The sequence below is a fragment of the Oryctolagus cuniculus genome, chromosome 1 (genome assembly GCF_964237555.1).
Source record: "Oryctolagus cuniculus chromosome 1, mOryCun1.1, whole genome shotgun sequence".
Lineage (NCBI taxonomy): Eukaryota > Metazoa > Chordata > Mammalia > Lagomorpha > Leporidae > Oryctolagus > Oryctolagus cuniculus.
This window is the reverse complement of record NC_091432.1, coordinates 34,748,506-34,766,310: the sequence shown is the minus strand read 5'-3', so window position 1 is coordinate 34,766,310 and position 17,805 is coordinate 34,748,506. Positions and strand designations below refer to the sequence as shown.

The window sequence follows — 17,805 nt, the reverse complement described above, 5'->3', positions numbered from 1 at the left end:
ATTGACATAGTACATAGATTTTAAACCCAATGAAATATCTTTCAATAATGAAATGAAGACTTTCACTGACAAAAAAATTAACAAATTTTTGTTTTGATTGTAAAGGATGCTCTTCAGGCAAAAGTAGAACAATCCAGGTGGAAACTTAGATTTATTAAGGAATAAAGTGTAAAGCCCTGAAGTATGCAAATACATAAAAGACATTTTTTCTCATTTTAAAACATTGTTAAAAGCCAACTTTGTAAATAAAAGTAGAATATTACTACTTTTAGAGTATAATAATATATGTAATAATAAAATAGATGGCAATAAGATGGCAATTATTCCTAGTGGATAACTAGGAATATATTATATGCTTCTCACATAAAATCAAATAATAAATATTAGCCAAATGGGTTATGAAAAGCTAAATATGTATCATATACATCCTATGGCAATTATACATATACTCACACACATAAAACAAAACAAATAGATATAGCTAGCATACTTGTGGTAGAGATAAAAATGAAACAACTAAGATAATGTATATTTCATTCAAAAGAATGATAAAAAATGATTTATCCTTTTGAGGAAACAAAGAACAAGGGAGACAAATGGCAATATAGAGCACTTGTACTAAATCATATAAGTAAATAATAAATGTAAATGGTCTAAACATGCCAATTAAAAGTAAGAGGAAGTACAAGACACATATATATCCTTTCCACAAGAAAGACAAAGACAGCCATAAGTTAAAAATGTGGAAGGCAATTTTCATGATAATATTTGTGAATAGAAAATTGGATTAGCTCTATTAATATAAAGCAAAATAGCCTTTAAAACAAAGACTACTACCAGTAAGAAAGAGGAACATTTTATATTGACATTCTTAAAAGTCAATGAATTATGAAAATATAACAATCCTAAATGTAGATGACTTAAAAAGTGAGCTTCTAAAAATGCATGATATGCTGATAGAGTGGCACAAGTGCTGGGTCCCTAATATCCAATGGGAGATCCAGATGATGTTCCTCATTCATAGCTTTGGCATGACCCAGCCCTGCTCACTGTATCCCTTTAGGGAGTGAACCAGCCCATGAAAGATCTGTTTCTATGTCTCTCCTGCTCTCTCCATCACCCTGACTTTCAAATAAAAATAAATATATAAACCTTTAAAAACAAATAGAAGACACTGATATAACTAAAAAGAGGAAACAGACAAATCCATGATTACAACAAGGGTAAGAGAATACTTGAATAACATTATTCACTAGTTGAGCAAACTGATATTTAAGAGCACTTCAACCAACAAAGCAGAAAAAACATAGAACATTAATTTCTATCACATTCTGAGAATTAAAACAAATACAGGAAGTTTTCATAGTTCAAATTACAGATTATGTTCTGTTACACAGTAAAAAATAGATAGCCACTGTCTATATTCTCACTAAACTGTGCTATTTTTGCTTCTTATTAAGTGAATTATGAAGCCTTTTTACTATAATGTGAATTTAAAATATATTATCTCAAAAACCAGAAAAAAAAAAAAAAGAAAGAAAGGGAGAAGAAAAAGGCTGCAAGGGAGGAAGAGAAGAGGGAATATCATTATGTTCTTAGAAATTTATTTACAAGTCACATTGAAACAACAATTAATTAAAAATTAAAATTAAAAAAAGTAGAAATTGGTTATAAAAACACAGACCTGGATTCAAGATGGCTGAATAGTCAGAAACCTCACTGACTTCAGCCACAGAAGTATACAAGGAAAACCACAGAAGGACTACATCTCCATGGGACTAATTGACAGAATTGTTCATTGGAGAAGTGACAGAACAAAACACACTCCATGAGACAGTGTGTCCCAGTAAATACGACAGATACACTTCTGCAGCTGGCCACACAACCCAGCCACTACCTACTGGAAGTCACCATCTTGCCAAGTTAAGATGAGAAGTTGCTCTGCAACCCACCACCAACAGCTTCAATTGAGGGAGAATTTCATGGTACCCCACTGAGTTTCCAGCCTGTGGAGCTGGGTGGGATCTCAACAACTGTTGGCTCTGAGAAGGGATACCACACTGCCTCCCTCCCCTCCCCTGTCCAAGAAGAGCAATGGACTTAGCTATTCAGAGTCATACAGCTGATTTCTGTTCACTGCTACCAGAAGCAACAAGGACAAGAGTCAGGGCAACTGCAGGGTAGAGGGCAGACCACCTGCATCCTGCAACTATGGGAGTTTTAGGCACAGGTCCTGGAGATGTACTCACCATTTCTACATGACCCAGAGGGGTTCCCCTCAACTTTTGGGGCTACCACCAGCAGCAGTCCATAAAATCCAGACTTGACCTGTGGAAGTACCCCCCTGTACTTCATAGCTAACAGTACTAGAAACCTCAGGCACACACCCAAGAAACACACCTTCTGGGGGAAGTTTTGTGTGTGCCTTGCAAAATTGGGACTATTGATGTTGGTATTATAATCTTCAGAGTAATTCATATCCACTCACAGTATCTTGAGTATTCTATCCGTATTGCTGTACTTCAGACAGGTGCATATACCACCATCCTCAATACCTAGCTCATACACTGATAGATCTGAGCAAAAACCCCACTGTACACTGCAATGCCAGGACTGTATCAATTGGTACTAATTTCCTCAAATCCACTGGCATCTACCTGGAAGATCTAGGGAACAAGCTGTCTGAATTCCACCTCTGTGTGAGACTAGCATGAAGATATATATTTAGACTAATGGAGCAGAATAGAAATCTAATATGTTCTTGCATATGTGATCAAATCTTCAACAAAGGTGTCAAGATTACATAATGGGCAAAGAACAGTCTTTTCAATAAACGATATTGGGGAAACCAAATATCCACATGTTATAGAATAAAATTAGACCATCATTTTGTGATCGATAGATAGATAGATAGATAGATAAAAAAGTTAACTCAAAATGGATTAAAGACTGAAGTGTAACACCTGAAATTATTAAACGTCTAGAAGAAAACTTGGGGTTAAAGCTTCAGCATGTTGATTTGGCAGTGATTTCTTGGTTATGATAACAAAAGTACAGGCAGTAAGGGCAAAAATGGCCAAAGGAAATGATGTAACTTTAAAACTTCATGTCAATGGTAACAACCAACACAGTGAAAAGGCAATGTTTGGAATGGGGGAAAATATTTGTACTCACATTTCTGAATAACAAAAATAAAACCAAAAAACCCACACATAATTCCCCAAAGAAATTATATGAATGGCAAACAAGCATATGAAAAGATGTTCCATATCTGTGATCATAAGAGGGATGCAAGTCAAAATAACAATGAGATATCACTTCTCACACTTTATGATAGTCATCATTAAAAGAACAGAAAATAACATTGGCCAAGATATGGAGAAATTAGAACCCTTGTGCATACTTGGTAGGAATACCAAACAGTGCATTCGTTACAGAAATCCATATGGAATTTCCTCAAAAAATTACATAGAATTACCATATGATCTAGTAACCACACTTCTGGGTATATATTCAAAGAGAATCTTGAAAAGAATTTGCATATTTATGTTCATCACAGCACTATCTCACAATAGCCTAGAGGTGGAAGCAACCCAGATGTCCACCAACAGATAAATGCATAAAGAAAATGTAGTATATACATACAATGAAAAATTAGCCATAAAAAAGAAGGGAAATTGTGTCAAAAGTTCCAACATAGATGAACTTCAGGCATGTTATGCTAACTGCAAAAAGCCAGTCACTAAAGGGCAAATAAAGTAACGATTCCATTCACATGAAGTATCTAAAGTAGTCAAACTCAAAGAAACAGAAAATAGGAAGGTGGTTGCCAATCATGGGTATAGGAAAGGGGGGCAAGAAGTGTTCTAAAATGTTCTAAAAGTCTGTGGCACAACAATGTGAATGTTCTTAAAATCACTGACTGTACACCTGAAAATAGTTTAGGTGGGACAGTTAATGCTGCATGTTTCTTACCATAATGACACTAATAAGAAGGTGAAGGGCCAAAATGTCAACAATTACTACACTAAAGTGGTTGCAGGATGGCAAGGTTAGGCCCGGGGGGAAAATGGAGAACATGATGGAAAGTCAAGCTAAGGCTACAGCTCCCTGGGAGCACTCTTTACCAAACACAGTAGTCAATAGCTTCCAAGTTAAATCAGCTGTTGACCCCAGCAACATAACAAGACAAGTCATATCTCTGCAGTCAGAGACCATGTGGTTCAAAGGATCGCTTTTCCCTTCCTGGTACCACAAAGACTACAAGATATTTTACTCATATACTATAAAAGAATTTGCAAAACCATGTACTAATATTTTAAGCTGGCACTTAAAATTTGTTATCATGAGCTTAAAAACAGTTGCAGAAGACATAATTCCTGCAATGTTACAAAAAACATATAAATTAGGTTGTTAAAAATATAGTCAGTGAGATTAAATACCAAAGAAATTTTATATCAAGCCATTATCCATTTTTTGAAAACTAATGAAAAGCTCTTCTTCAATAAACACAAAGTTTATATCTTCTCTTTCTCTTCTCAACTTTGTATTTCTACCCCTCTTCTTCCTTAGGACAAACACATGTATAACAGTAAGAAGGGCACAGAGTCCAACAACTAAGTGTTCCTTTGGTGCCTGTTAGTTTTCCCACCCCAGGCTGAAGCACCAGCATAGACTGAAGATAGGGAAGAGGTCTGCTTTGGGAAAGCAGAAATGAAATGCACTTCTATTGCAGACATATTATCAGGCATAATAATTTCAGTAAAAGGTATGTGTGGAAGTTGAGAATCCAGACATTCATTCTCTTAAAATGATCCTCCTACTCTTGGTCCATCTGCAAGAGAACAATCCCAAGAACCCCCTTATCCCCACCCACAGTGTCCTGAGAAACACTGAAGGATCCGAAAGTATCTATCTAATGGTTGGGTGGCAAATCAATTATAAGCTACGTAGGCTTTGTTTTGCTTTCATAACTTTTGTTTTGATTTGTATTGTTAAGACTAGGGTATCTACTGACCTTAGACTGATTTAAACCCTGGTCATATTAAAAATACCCTTGTCATTTTGTTAGTCATGGAATAAGGTATTTAATGCAAGAATTAAAGTTGAGGTGTCAGACCTAATTTCTTCTCCTCGTTTTGTCCAATACAATTCTCAATAATGATGTGGCTATTAAGCCCCTGAAATGCTGCCTATGAGACTGAAGAGATGAATTTTTCATTTTATTTAATCTTAATTAATTTTAATTGTAAAACTACAGGAGGACAGTGCTGTGGGCAATACAAGTTGGACATGTGTAGTCTGAAAATCCAAAACTTTTTGAGTGTCAGCATGATGTCGCCAATGCAAAATGCCACACCTGACCTTGTGATTAGGTATAGTCAGAACACAGGCATACTAAAAATATTAAGTTAAAAATATAAAATTACCTGCAAGCCATGTATATGTGATGTATATGAAATAAGAATTTCATGTTTAGACTTGGATCCCATCCCAAGATATCTCATTGTGTATATGCAAATATTCCCAAATCTCAAAAAAATCAAAAACCCAATATACTCTGGTCTCAAGCATTTCAAGTAAGTGGTATACAACCTGTATGCTTCTAGAAGATGTGACTCACCTGTTGTTTGCCAAGGCCAGGGACTTGGATCTTTCCAGCACCTTTTACTCATGCTATAATACTCTTCTCTGAAACTTTCAACATTTACTTCCCAGTAATATATAATATTAAGTGTAGATAAACAGAATCTGCTATCATTTTTCCATGTATGACTGGCTATGTGTAGGAATTAAAATACTTTAGATATGTAAGAAGACAAAGATTTTTAAGGAAATTATGTAAAATTGATTTTCTAACAGTTAACTTGAGAAAAATTGATTGATAAGAGCAATAAATAAAAGTTATAATCATTTATACCTTTTGATACATATATAAAATATGTGCAAAAGATGAACTGCATTACTTAAAAATTAGCAGTTTGTTTTAAGATTAATATTTATTCAAACTAACACTAACAACAGGTGAGAAGAAACCATTGTATGAGTAAAAGGAAGCAAAGCAATGATTTCCAAAATGTTTGTATGCAAAAAGCTCATTTTATCAATCATTAGTCAGAGTTCTTAATAATAAAAGATATTAACTATCAATCACTGACATTGATCAATTTGAATAGCAAATACAAACTACTAGTCACCGGGTTTCCCTTCCGCTAAGACATGACTTCAATACAGTTTTAGTTCTTCAGAAAAAAAAAAACATTCATATTCTTGTCCATTCACACAAACCTCTCAGTGAGCATTATTGTTTTGGGAGGACTGGCAGCAGGCAGGGGGTCTAGGATGTTGACGGAACAGATAGGATGTCAGGTGAAGATAGAATGCTGTGCCCTCTCTAACCAGCTGACGACTCGGCATGATTGTTTTCTTACAAATAATACCTGTGGGTGTTGAAACCGTTCAGGGAATCTATCAAATACACTCTTTCACTTTGCTGCTGTAACTCTATAAAATTTATTCTCATTTCAAAAGAGTCACAGGCAATAATACCTGTAGGTGGTTGAGTAATTTATAGAAAATTTGTCAGGTCTACTTTCACTTACTTTATCAGAACAATTCAATATTTATTTGGATATTTAAAATACAAAATTTTCTACTCAGTATGATTATAAATTTCAAAACAAAATATTTTTATCTAACTAAAGAATTATCTTAAATAGAAATAGAGATAATGTAACATTAGGATGCCTGTGGATGAAATTTTGTTCAAAAAAAGAAAATAATGTCATAATTATTCCCATTTTTTACAATTGTAGAAGTCATTCGCATATGTATGAAAACACAAAATACTTGTGTGTGAACAGTTATTACAAAAAATGGATTACTAATATATTAATGCCAAAGTAACCATTTCAGTGAAATTTAAAGGCATAGTTCTAAAAACTTATAAAAATTTTCTATACTTGCATAAGTAGAAAAATAGGTAAGTGGAATAACTTTTTCCAAATTAGTCAACTTTCTTTATTGTTAACTTATATCCATAGTTTAATTTGTATTATCACATAACACATTGGGATTGTCATAAAATTTTCAATTATGAAGTCACAATTCAGAGAAGGAAATTATATAGTAATGCTTGATTTTAAACTTTTTCATATTACTTCATTCAAAATATATCATAAAGTGAATAATTAATTGAAAAAATAATGATATTAAATATTTTTAATATCCTGATAAAAATGAAGACATTCTGAGACAGTCCCTGAATGGAACTCCCCCTTCATCCAAACATTTATAATTAATTACTCAAACCATAAAGTCTAAATTCCTTTCATGAAATATGTTTTTAAATAAAATATATGTATTTTAAAATACCATTTTAAAAATGAATTCTCATTTTTGAAGGCACATTTAATATTAACAGGGATAATTTTTAATTGGAACACACTCACCTGAGATATCAATAAAGCAGTTTCTATATAGCTGAATTATCATGCAAAAAAGAAACATCTCTAATTTCTTTCTAAAGTGAGTTATTTAATAAACACTTTTCATGGCAGAAAGTTCAAATTTTGAGCCAGAGACATATTTGACATTTGGTAGTGTAATTCTAAGAGAATTAGAGAAAAACACAGATTTGAAAATTTTTATCCTGACCTAAACAGCTTTATGCCAAGTCAAATGAAATGTTCCATGAAGATAAGTATGTCATGGATAAATGACAGCAAATAAACAAGTATTTCAATATCACTTGTTTCATTCCACTGTCATCTCCCCCCCCAACACACACGCACATATACCAGTAATAATTACCTATGCACAAACTCTAGATGGCAATATTGCACTTACTGTACTTTCAAGAAAATTGTCACAGTCGATCCCCATATATCCTCTTTATCAACATTTTATGTGCCATGGATCTATAGCCTCTTATTATAAGTGTAATGAAGCAGAAGTTATTGAAGCATTTTATTGATTGCTCAGATCACAAGTTTACTGCCATACTGAATTGGCACCTTACTCGCTGAAGCAAACTGCTGACACCTTTTTTAAAAAGTGACAACTACATCTATTTCATGACCAGAAATCCATTTTCATCTCTATCAAGACAAGAATGCAATTTTCACTTCATTTAACTGATGTTAGGCCTGCTCAAAGCATGACACTTAGAAAAAGCCCCAAGTTTAAGGTTCTTAAAATACTTCAAGTAAGTAGAATGCAGCTTAGTTTCAGTAAGAAAATTCAACACTGCCTCAAATCTACTAACAGCCTAATATTCTAAAAATTACTTATCAAACCTTGGGAAGTAGTTTTCATTTTGAAATGATTGCCACACTATTTTCATGTTTTTAATAGGAAGTTATGTTTGTATATTATAGATTGTGTTCCACGGCTTCAAAGATCATTAAGAAGTTTGTTCCAAATTTACAAAAACTGAATATTATCTGAAAAAAAGTCTAATTAAAGAAACAGCTCAATTTTCAAGTATGTATTGAAAATTAAATAGAAATGGTTACTTCTCAGGTAATATTAGAACCAATACAGCATTTTGATTAACTTAAGACATAGGCTCTGAGGACAAACTTTCAAAACTTCTTTTATGGGAAACTAAAATACTAAAATTCCTCTAAAGGTTTTTTTTTTTTTTTTTGCAATAAACAAATTTTCCCAGTACTAAATACAATCCATGCATATTTTGAATTGAATAAATTCTAAATAATACAGTATTACTACTTTTGCTTGATATATAATTACCAAACTTATTGAAAGTGTGAGCAAAGTGAGCCAACATTAACTTACACAAATTTATTTATATGAAACTAAGTGTTTTGGTGGAACTTATTTTAGCATATTAATAAAACACATTATAATTTCAAAGTGAAAAATCAATATATATTGATTTGATAGATGGTTATTTCCTCATCTAATAATATGCCTGCAAAATAAATCTAAAATTTTTATTCTAAAATAAAAAATGGAGCCTAATTTTTGAAATATCTGAGATTTCTAAGCCTACTGCATCAAACACAAAACTTTAAGAAATTGCATATTATAGAATTCAAAAAGGTTATCTTACTTCCTTAAGCTAATAAACAAAAAGGACCACATATACACACAAAAAATCACTCTGGCCAAAAATTATAAAGATTTCAATAAACTTACTAAGTAATGACTTATTACAAACCGTGTAAATACACAGTTCCAAATTAAAATTACAGAGATAAAAAGTTTCCCTGAACTTGACACAAAAAGAAATTGGCAATTACTTTAAAATATACTGCTGAAGTTTAGACGATGCTCCAAGATTTTGAGAAACAGTTGAATATATTTTTGCTTATTTTCTTTTAAATAATCAAATAAGCTATAATTTAATCTCATTTCTCATTATATGATCATTTCTTTCCAAAATGCAAAAAACAAGAGTAGAATTAAAAGTCTCTTCAAATTTCTTAACTCAACAGTAGATGCATCTTTTTCATGTCTTAACCAACACAGGGCCTATGACTTTCTTTATAATTAAGATGGTATTTACCAAGATACTGTAGTTACTTATTTCCTCATTTCTATTTCAGAAATGACTACAGTCTACAACAACTGTTAAGCAATATTGTGAACAGCTTTAATTCATTAAAGCAAAGTTTATGAGCTCTTTCAAAAATCATATTTTAAAAAGTACTATGTATTCACTGTACAAAAGTATCCAGGAATTTTGCTATGGTTGGAAAAAAAAATTCAAAGAAATACCTAAACTGGGAAGACATTTCTAGAATGTTTTCCAGAAATCATGTTTGTACTTAACACTGCCCATCAGCCCTTCTAAATCATTATTTATATAGCTGCCTGGCACAGTTCCACGAACTTTACACATCTCTACAGTACTGCTGAACAGACTGACATATTTTGTTTACTGACAGCAACTAAAAGCTTTATGTAGAATCATAAATAAAGAAGATCTTGTTTAAAAATCACTAATATCATTTTAAAAGGTAGTGCAGGCTTGTGTTTTGGCCTCTGTTTGGCTGTGTTAGGCCTATGAATGACAGCTTCCCTGCTTGAAGCACACAGAAAGCACAGCCTTCCTCATTCACTGACAGGACTGTGGCCTTTTCACACGTTCCTTCCACAGCAGTGTTTGTCCCCAAACACTGGAACTCGACACAATGGCATTCCTACTTCAACACCCCCACCAACAGCACCACTACATAACAGGAATGCTAATGAGATGGAACGGGCCATGTCCCTGAAAGTGTTAACTACATTTCATAGGAATGCATTTATGCTATTTCAGAGATTACCAATTAAATACATTTTGCTTAGCTCTGAGCAATTTCAAAGATGTTTCCACTTTTAGGGAAATAAACGTGATAAATGTAAGACTAAGTGACTTTATGCTGTCCTAAATATAATATCTCATTTTAATACACATGAATCAGTATATATTTAAGACCACCCTAATGTAGTATGCTTAATTCAGTTGCATGCTATAATAGCCAAGCCAAGTTAAAAATTGAAAAATGAGTAAGTTCATAAACATAAAACCAGTAGTCTTAATTTTTTTAAAGCTATATTATTGTAATTTATTTAAAAGAAATTTCCTCTGGGGATGCCGAAATTTAGTCTTTTGACAGGTCCCAAAACAATACTGCTGTTTTAATATGTGATGTCAAAAGGGGAACAAATGGAAATAATACTGAGAGCTAGTATAATCTTACAATTTATAAATTTAAATTTGGTAAAGAAATAGGAATTATTATCCACCTCCATTTCACCTATTGAATGACTCCTTAACACAATCTTATATAGAACTAAATAGAAAAAGCTATTCCAAAGGTCAAATGAAGTAAATGCAATACAAATAAAGTTCACTTATGCTATGAGGGATTTTTTGCTAAGAAATCGTACTCACAAATAAAGATATTGCCAGGTTTAACGATTAACCACTGGTGGTCTCATACCAGTACCATTGCAGTAACTCTTAAAAACATTGCAAATAATTTTAGATGAAGTCATGGTATAGAAATGCCAAAGAAGAGTGCCTCGAGAATACATATAGCAAGTGTATCTAAAGAAACAGAAATTTGCATGGAAATGCACCATGAGCACATTTCTGTTTCTTTTCCTTTATTTTTATATTTTAAAATATAATTTAATTATCATATTAAAATGGCTCAGTACAAAGCTTTAAAGTATTATAACTCAATGAAAGAAAAAAAGGTTAGCAAAGAGCCTAGGTTTTTAAATATTCTTAAATTTGACATAATGTGAAAATTCTTGCAGGCTGACCAAAAGACAATTTTAGAAACACTAAAAACAATAAATTTTGTTCACATTTACAATTCAAATTTAAGAAAATATGTTTTTCAGAACAAAGCTGTAAGTAATTCTCAAATCATTTTTTCTTAGAATGCACAGAATTCTTTTAAACTTAGTACAACTGTTTATATCTATTTAAATTTTAAGTGTTTAGGACAGTGGAAGGAAAAAATGCCATTACAGTTTCAGATGTTTCTTACCTCTAACACCCTCACTTTTTATCATAGTACATGTTTTGCTTTATATTTGATTTAAATAGTGCTTTTTTTGTATTAGAAAATGGTCTCATGTTTTGTGTAACATTAAATAATTTTCAATTAATCTATAAGTGGAATCAAACTCTATAATACCAAATAAAGCATTGTAATTCAACTGATCATTATCTTATATCATTGCACTGTAAAAATTAAAAATTTTAATTAAGATAATCAAATATAATAAAATATTTTACACCAGTTTTTGCATATAACCAAGGAGAACATTAGCATACATGTTATATATAATTAATAGAGAATATTAAAGGAAGTTTGGAGGTTCTGCTGATATTTATTATTATAAATATTGTTAACAATGATAAATATTAATCCCATTTCTGGATCCACCAGAATTAATTAACAAGACAAACCAAACACAGTTTGCAATTAAAAGTTTCTCACGGAAGATGTTTCCTCCTAGCACTGGATATCTTAGCTGAACTCTTGCTTGCAGTCAACACAAGATGTTCTTTCCTGAACCAGACTGCAGGAGGTGCTGTGTGAACACTGAGACTGACATTTCAGGCCCACTTCCCCTTGTCTGCACGTAAAAAAAAGCAGGATGCTTTCAAAATATTCATTTTTCAGCAGCTTGTGGCCTGAGATAATGAGTCCTGTTCTAAACGGGAGCCTCCCAGTTCGAAATGTAAAATTTAGTCCTATTTCACATGATGAAAATATATGTTTTACTTTTTAATACCAAGTACAAAGATTTCTGTGGCAATTGTATTTTTTAAAAAATGGCATCAATGATTCTGCTTTACAATATGAATCCTACTTTGACTAAACAAAAGTCTTTACACGTACTTATAAAAATATCAAAGTCTTTACAGGCTTACAGACATTTGCTCACAGAGAGACATAATTATGGAATAGATATATAGAAATTAAGGGATACAATTTAGTTCAACCTGACTCCAATAAAATGATTCTATTTCAATATTTCTGACCTCTGAAATATACAGTAAAACAAGTATAAATAAAGTAAGTTACCCTTGATGTAAAGTTAATTCAAAATTTCATTTCTCAGAATGTGATTTGTTATATTTTAGCTCAGCATTTATAATACCAATCTGATTTTATAGTGACAGAAAAAATAGATTAAACAGCTAAAGCTTCAGATGACTTAGGGGCGGTTCATTTTCTTATTTAAAGAACTGTCTATAAAATTTCTATGTAAGGAGTTGCCTTCACTTTGAACAGTGTGCAACAAGAAAAGGATGAGATATATGACAACCAATACCAAAAGACAAATACAATTAGCCCCATTATTGTTGGCTTTGAGGTTACAGAAGAAGCATTTTGGCTCCCTGTCGGGCACTGGCTCACAAAATACATGTCACAGTTCTTTTATGACACAATGCCAATCATTGCCTCTATACAACCAAGTACATTTTTAAAACATAATAAAGCAGTTTTTCAAAGAGGGATGACTCACCTGTTTATAATATTTTTTTGCAGACTTTAATCGTTGGTACAAGGCCACAAGAACTCCTTGGATGTACATCTTAGCTCCTGAGGGGCTGAAACCTTCTCCCTTAGAGACCCAAAGTGGTCCTCGCAAAGGTGTGATGGAATTTTGCAAGCATTTTTCAAGCAGAGGAACTATGAGAAAAGAAGGGAAAACAATTCTTTTGACCCAACTGAAATACACTGCCTGAAGCACAGCCCCAATACCAGAGCTAACTCTTAACATCTATTATTTATGTCTGACCTGGGTTAAGTCTTAGAGAGGCAATTCCTGCATTACTAGTGGCCACCATGAAGGATGTATTTATATTGAGACACCCCCCCAAGCAAGACTCATAAGCTTTGTGAGCACACCTGAATAGTTCTGAAGTGTGCCTAACTAGCTGCACAGAGTGTCATGGTGTGCACTGATTGCCTTATCTTCTCATTTATCACAGATGAGTTGGAACCAACCTTGCTGAAATCTACTTGCATTGTCCCGATAAAATTGTAAGATCCATGTTGTTTCTGTATTATAGCTTCCTGTAGAGGAGTCCCTATACCTAAAACATCATAACTGGAAATTATTCATAAGATATAATCCTCACCTTTATAAGCCATTCTTATTCAAGGCTTATCATTCCTTAAATAACCCATAAAACAGGGTGGCAAAACTGTTTAAAAGCAAGGGGGAGAATCTTAAGCAAACATTTTATCATACCTTTTTGTTTTTAAATTTCTCATTTATAAACTATTGAGGACTTAGGAATACTACTCCAGCACACATTTTATAAACAGATAAAAGACATTTACTTGTGGGCCTGTACTGCAACATCCATATGGACTTGACAGACATGTTTACACACTTTTTCACATGATTAGCTTATAAAGTCTTTCTAGTGTAAAATAGTCAAACAACATGGCAGTTAGCTAACATTTTTCAAGAATTAATTTTCCTCTGAAGAGCCAGAAATGAAGAAATAACAAAATCCTTGGCATACTTGAGAACCCAGAAAGATGAAAGGCTTTTTTTTAACTTGGTCTTTAATGTTTATACATTTAACACAAACATAAGCATCCAGAACAACTTTATGTCTTGGATACCTCATTCTGATACCTCTTTCCATTAGAAGGGGGAATTGAATAGATCACCAACAAAGAAAATACGTTCATGCTATGGGTTATGTTATACTTGGGTATTTTATGCAGAGAGGCCTAGCATAGCAATCTGGAAATTGAATTACAATTAGGTTCAGCTTAGCTGCTCAGAGGCTGAGTTATGCAAATGGCCTTTGCTACTGGTATTCTGCTGATTTTGCTCTTGGTTAAAAAAAAAAGTTATGAATTTTATAGCACTAAGCTCAATGACGCTCTTTCAAAACACAATTTAAAGTCTGTATAATATATTCAATACTAAAAGAATGTTGAAAATAGAGATTGAGGTTTTCTACTACAAATAAAATTAAAAGGAAATTACAACCCAATGATTATTTAGACATCCCAAATATCTAAAATACGCATGAAGAACATGTTTGAGAAACTAATTCCTAAAAATCACTTGTCAATCCTATTTTTATACTCTTGGAGCAATTCTTATTCTCTGTAACTTTTATCATAACTAACTTCTCAAACTTTTAAAAAACATAAAATCACATGCATTACAAAAGAAAAACTAAAAGGAGTGAACCTCGAAAGTGTATAAGTCAACATTTATTATAATTTTTCTCAAAGAAACCTGGCTTACAAATCATCAGCACTTTTAGCTTATTCCTTCAGTATCCATATACTATTATATATTAGATTTTAATTTATACATCTTTAATTGGCACACTCACTGAATTTAGTATGCTTTTGAACATTGAAAGACACTACATAAATAGGTGTTAAGACAAAATAAAGTTAAATAAAGAAGTAGGTGATAAACATGAATGATTTACAACCTATAGTTAATCTTGAATTTAAATCAGAACATTTTATAAGATTAGTCTCATTCATCTATGCTTGTCACAAAATAACTTTCAGATTCTTTATGTCAGTCCAAGGGATTCCAAAAAGGCATTTATTAAATCTTCTAACAAGAAAACTTTTTTTTTCGGTTTGTATGCTCCACCAGAATTATTTAAAAAAAAAAACACACACACAGTTTAGAAAAAAATTAATCACAAGATAAGTAGTGTCAGAATTGATATTGGAGGGAAAACAGCTCCCATGCTCCACATGATTTATATAATTAGGAATACTATGGAAACCAGAAACAGCAAAGCAAAGAAAGCAGTATTCACACGCAGGTTTTATAAGGGACTTCAGAATGTGCTGTGAACTTGTTGAATAATCTGTTCAGTATCCCAGAATCTCCCTGCTGGAAGCAGGACCCTCATTATAAGCACGAGAGCACTAATAAAGGTTAGCCTCTGAACTAGGGATTAGAAGGTTCTTTCTTTTTGGAAGCTGCAAACTAGTAACTTTGATGATCTTCTTGAAAAGGAAGACAAAGCACACTCCAAGAACAAACAATGTTTCCACTAACTAGGAAGGTACAGAAAACATAAGAAAATGATATGTCTAAGTACTTGGAAAGAAAATATAAATCGGCCTAATATATTATTTTGAAAAAATATAGTTATAGAGTTAGAATTAAAGAACTCTCCATTCTATACTTTTAAAAAGGAGCCTAGCCCTAAAATGTAGTTTTGAAGTATAATTGGATGGTTGATTTTTTTAAACAGAAATCATTTGACTTTTCAACCTCAACCATAAATTTTTAGCACATGTGTAAATTATTTAATTATTTTTATGTGTTCATGGGGATCCATAATATTTTATACCAAATGAGAAGTCATAAGTGTTCTTAATCAATGATTTTCTATTCTCCTTTGTGTGTGTAGAGTTCTCCTTCCCTATATGAGACATCATTCTGTTAAAAATGACTATTATATAAATACATGCAAAAAACTAGGACAATGATTTATAAAGATCAATAGACATGCATTAGCCTTGGAAGGAAAATGAACACAGATGCTACTACAAGTTAGCACAGCTCATGGTAGATATTAAATATACATGTATGTACACACACACACACACACACATGAACACACAGATGCCTTTGGGGATATTACCTTTAGTGTGTTTCCAAACCATGTGCTTGTCTAACTGCTACTTACCTCATTCGAGAAGGTTATCCTGTGTCCCTTTAATATTTGTATGCAGAACTACATATAAGCATGTCTCCTTATGTGGAAGGTCTTTAATGCAGATGTTCTACCTGTTTTCTCATATGTATATGACTGTGATAAGAATTTGCTTTCCTGTATTTTCAGAGTTTTCATTTAGTAAGCCCTTAATATTTTATATTAAATGGTTTGGAAAGTAATTATTCCTTAAATTTATCAATATACACACATCAGTCAAATGAGATCATTCTTCTAGGATCATTTCCACCACTGGAAAAAATGAAAAGTTATGTGGATAATAACTTTTTATTAATTTTGTTTTATCTCAAGTTATGACTAGAGGGAAAATTGAAATTAATGTAATATTTTCAATAGGTTTGGAACTGAGACTGAAAATGTTAGATAAACAGGTCATGTAACCAGAAAGAGTACCTTCACTGGACAGAGCTAATACTGAACATTTTAAGTATATAGATCATATGACTAAAAGTAGTAGCTAAATTAATTTCAGAACTATCAAGTGATATATTTCTACTTTATGCTATTCCATTTCCTTTGCATTTTTCTCCCTTTTCTCCCTGTTAACATATTCCTCAAGAGTCACACCAAATGTTACTTCCTCTGGCAAAATAGCAGAAATTATTTAAGCAGAATTACTTGCTCCCTCTCCTATGCTTATGTAAAATTTCTTATATATTTTTCCTTATTGATTTCTTTTAGTCCTCATCTTTTCCTTCCTCCAGTAAATCCTAAATAATTTAAAGTTTGCTCTTAGACTGATTTTATTTTAACTATTTTTACTTGAAAAATAGTAATTGTAAAGATTTACCAGGTACAATAGGATGTTTCAATACTGTATACATTGTGAATGATCAAAACTGGCTAATTCGTACATTTTATCATGGGTAACTTTTAGTTTAGTAAAAGCAGGCCTCAAAAAATGTCTACTGGGTGAATAAATGGTAATTCAAATATGCTGTGCACAGTCCTGTAGGTTCACTTTTAGGACCATGAGTATAACTATTTGGCACCATTTAGAACTTTTTAAAAATATATATTAATTTATTTGAGAGGCAGAGTTACAGACTGAGAAAGGGAGAGACACACACAGAGAGAGGCAGAAGTCTTCCATCCACTGGCCCACTCCCCAAATGGCCACAATGGGCAGAGCTGGGCAGATCCAAATCCAGGAGCCAGAAGCTCTATTCAGGTCTCCCACGTGGGTGCAGAGGACCCTGTACCTGGCCCATCCTCTACTGCTTTCCCAGGCCATTAGCAGGGGCCTGCATCAAAAGTGGAGCAGCCAGAACTCAAACCAGCACCCATATGGGATGCCAGCACTGAACAGAAGCCTAACCTACTATGCTACAGCGCCAGCCACAGAACTTGCAACTTTCTATAAATCATTAAATATAAATATAAGTATACAAGAATTTCAAAACATAATTAGGGTATACGCTCTTGTTTTACTTCTAATATTATTTTGAAGAATAAGGAAGAAAACAAACATAAAAAGAAAACCATAGGATTTGGCAATGAAGTTTTAACTAGCCAGGCAAAGGCAAAAGGTGGATATTTTTTAAACTTCTTGGAAAATTTATGTTCTCTAGCCTACC

The 17,805-nt window shown here is 32.7% G+C and overlaps 1 protein-coding gene across 23 annotated transcripts in view; it reads right to left on the bottom strand.

Annotated features, from left to right (window-relative positions):
- DCDC1 (doublecortin domain containing 1) overlaps positions 1–17,805 on the bottom strand; it is a 557,706-nt gene that overhangs the window by 410,477 nt on the left and 129,424 nt on the right. For 22 of the 23 annotated variants that reach the window (XM_070071610.1, XM_070071601.1, XM_070071604.1 and 19 more), the window contains one exon: positions 13,006–13,172. In XM_070071610.1, the coding sequence (XP_069927711.1) occupies positions 13,006–13,172 (167 nt within the window). Of the gene's footprint in view, positions 1–11,741; positions 12,109–13,005; positions 13,173–17,805 lie in introns of those variants that run through there. The other variant, XM_070071623.1, reaches the window with a different exon arrangement.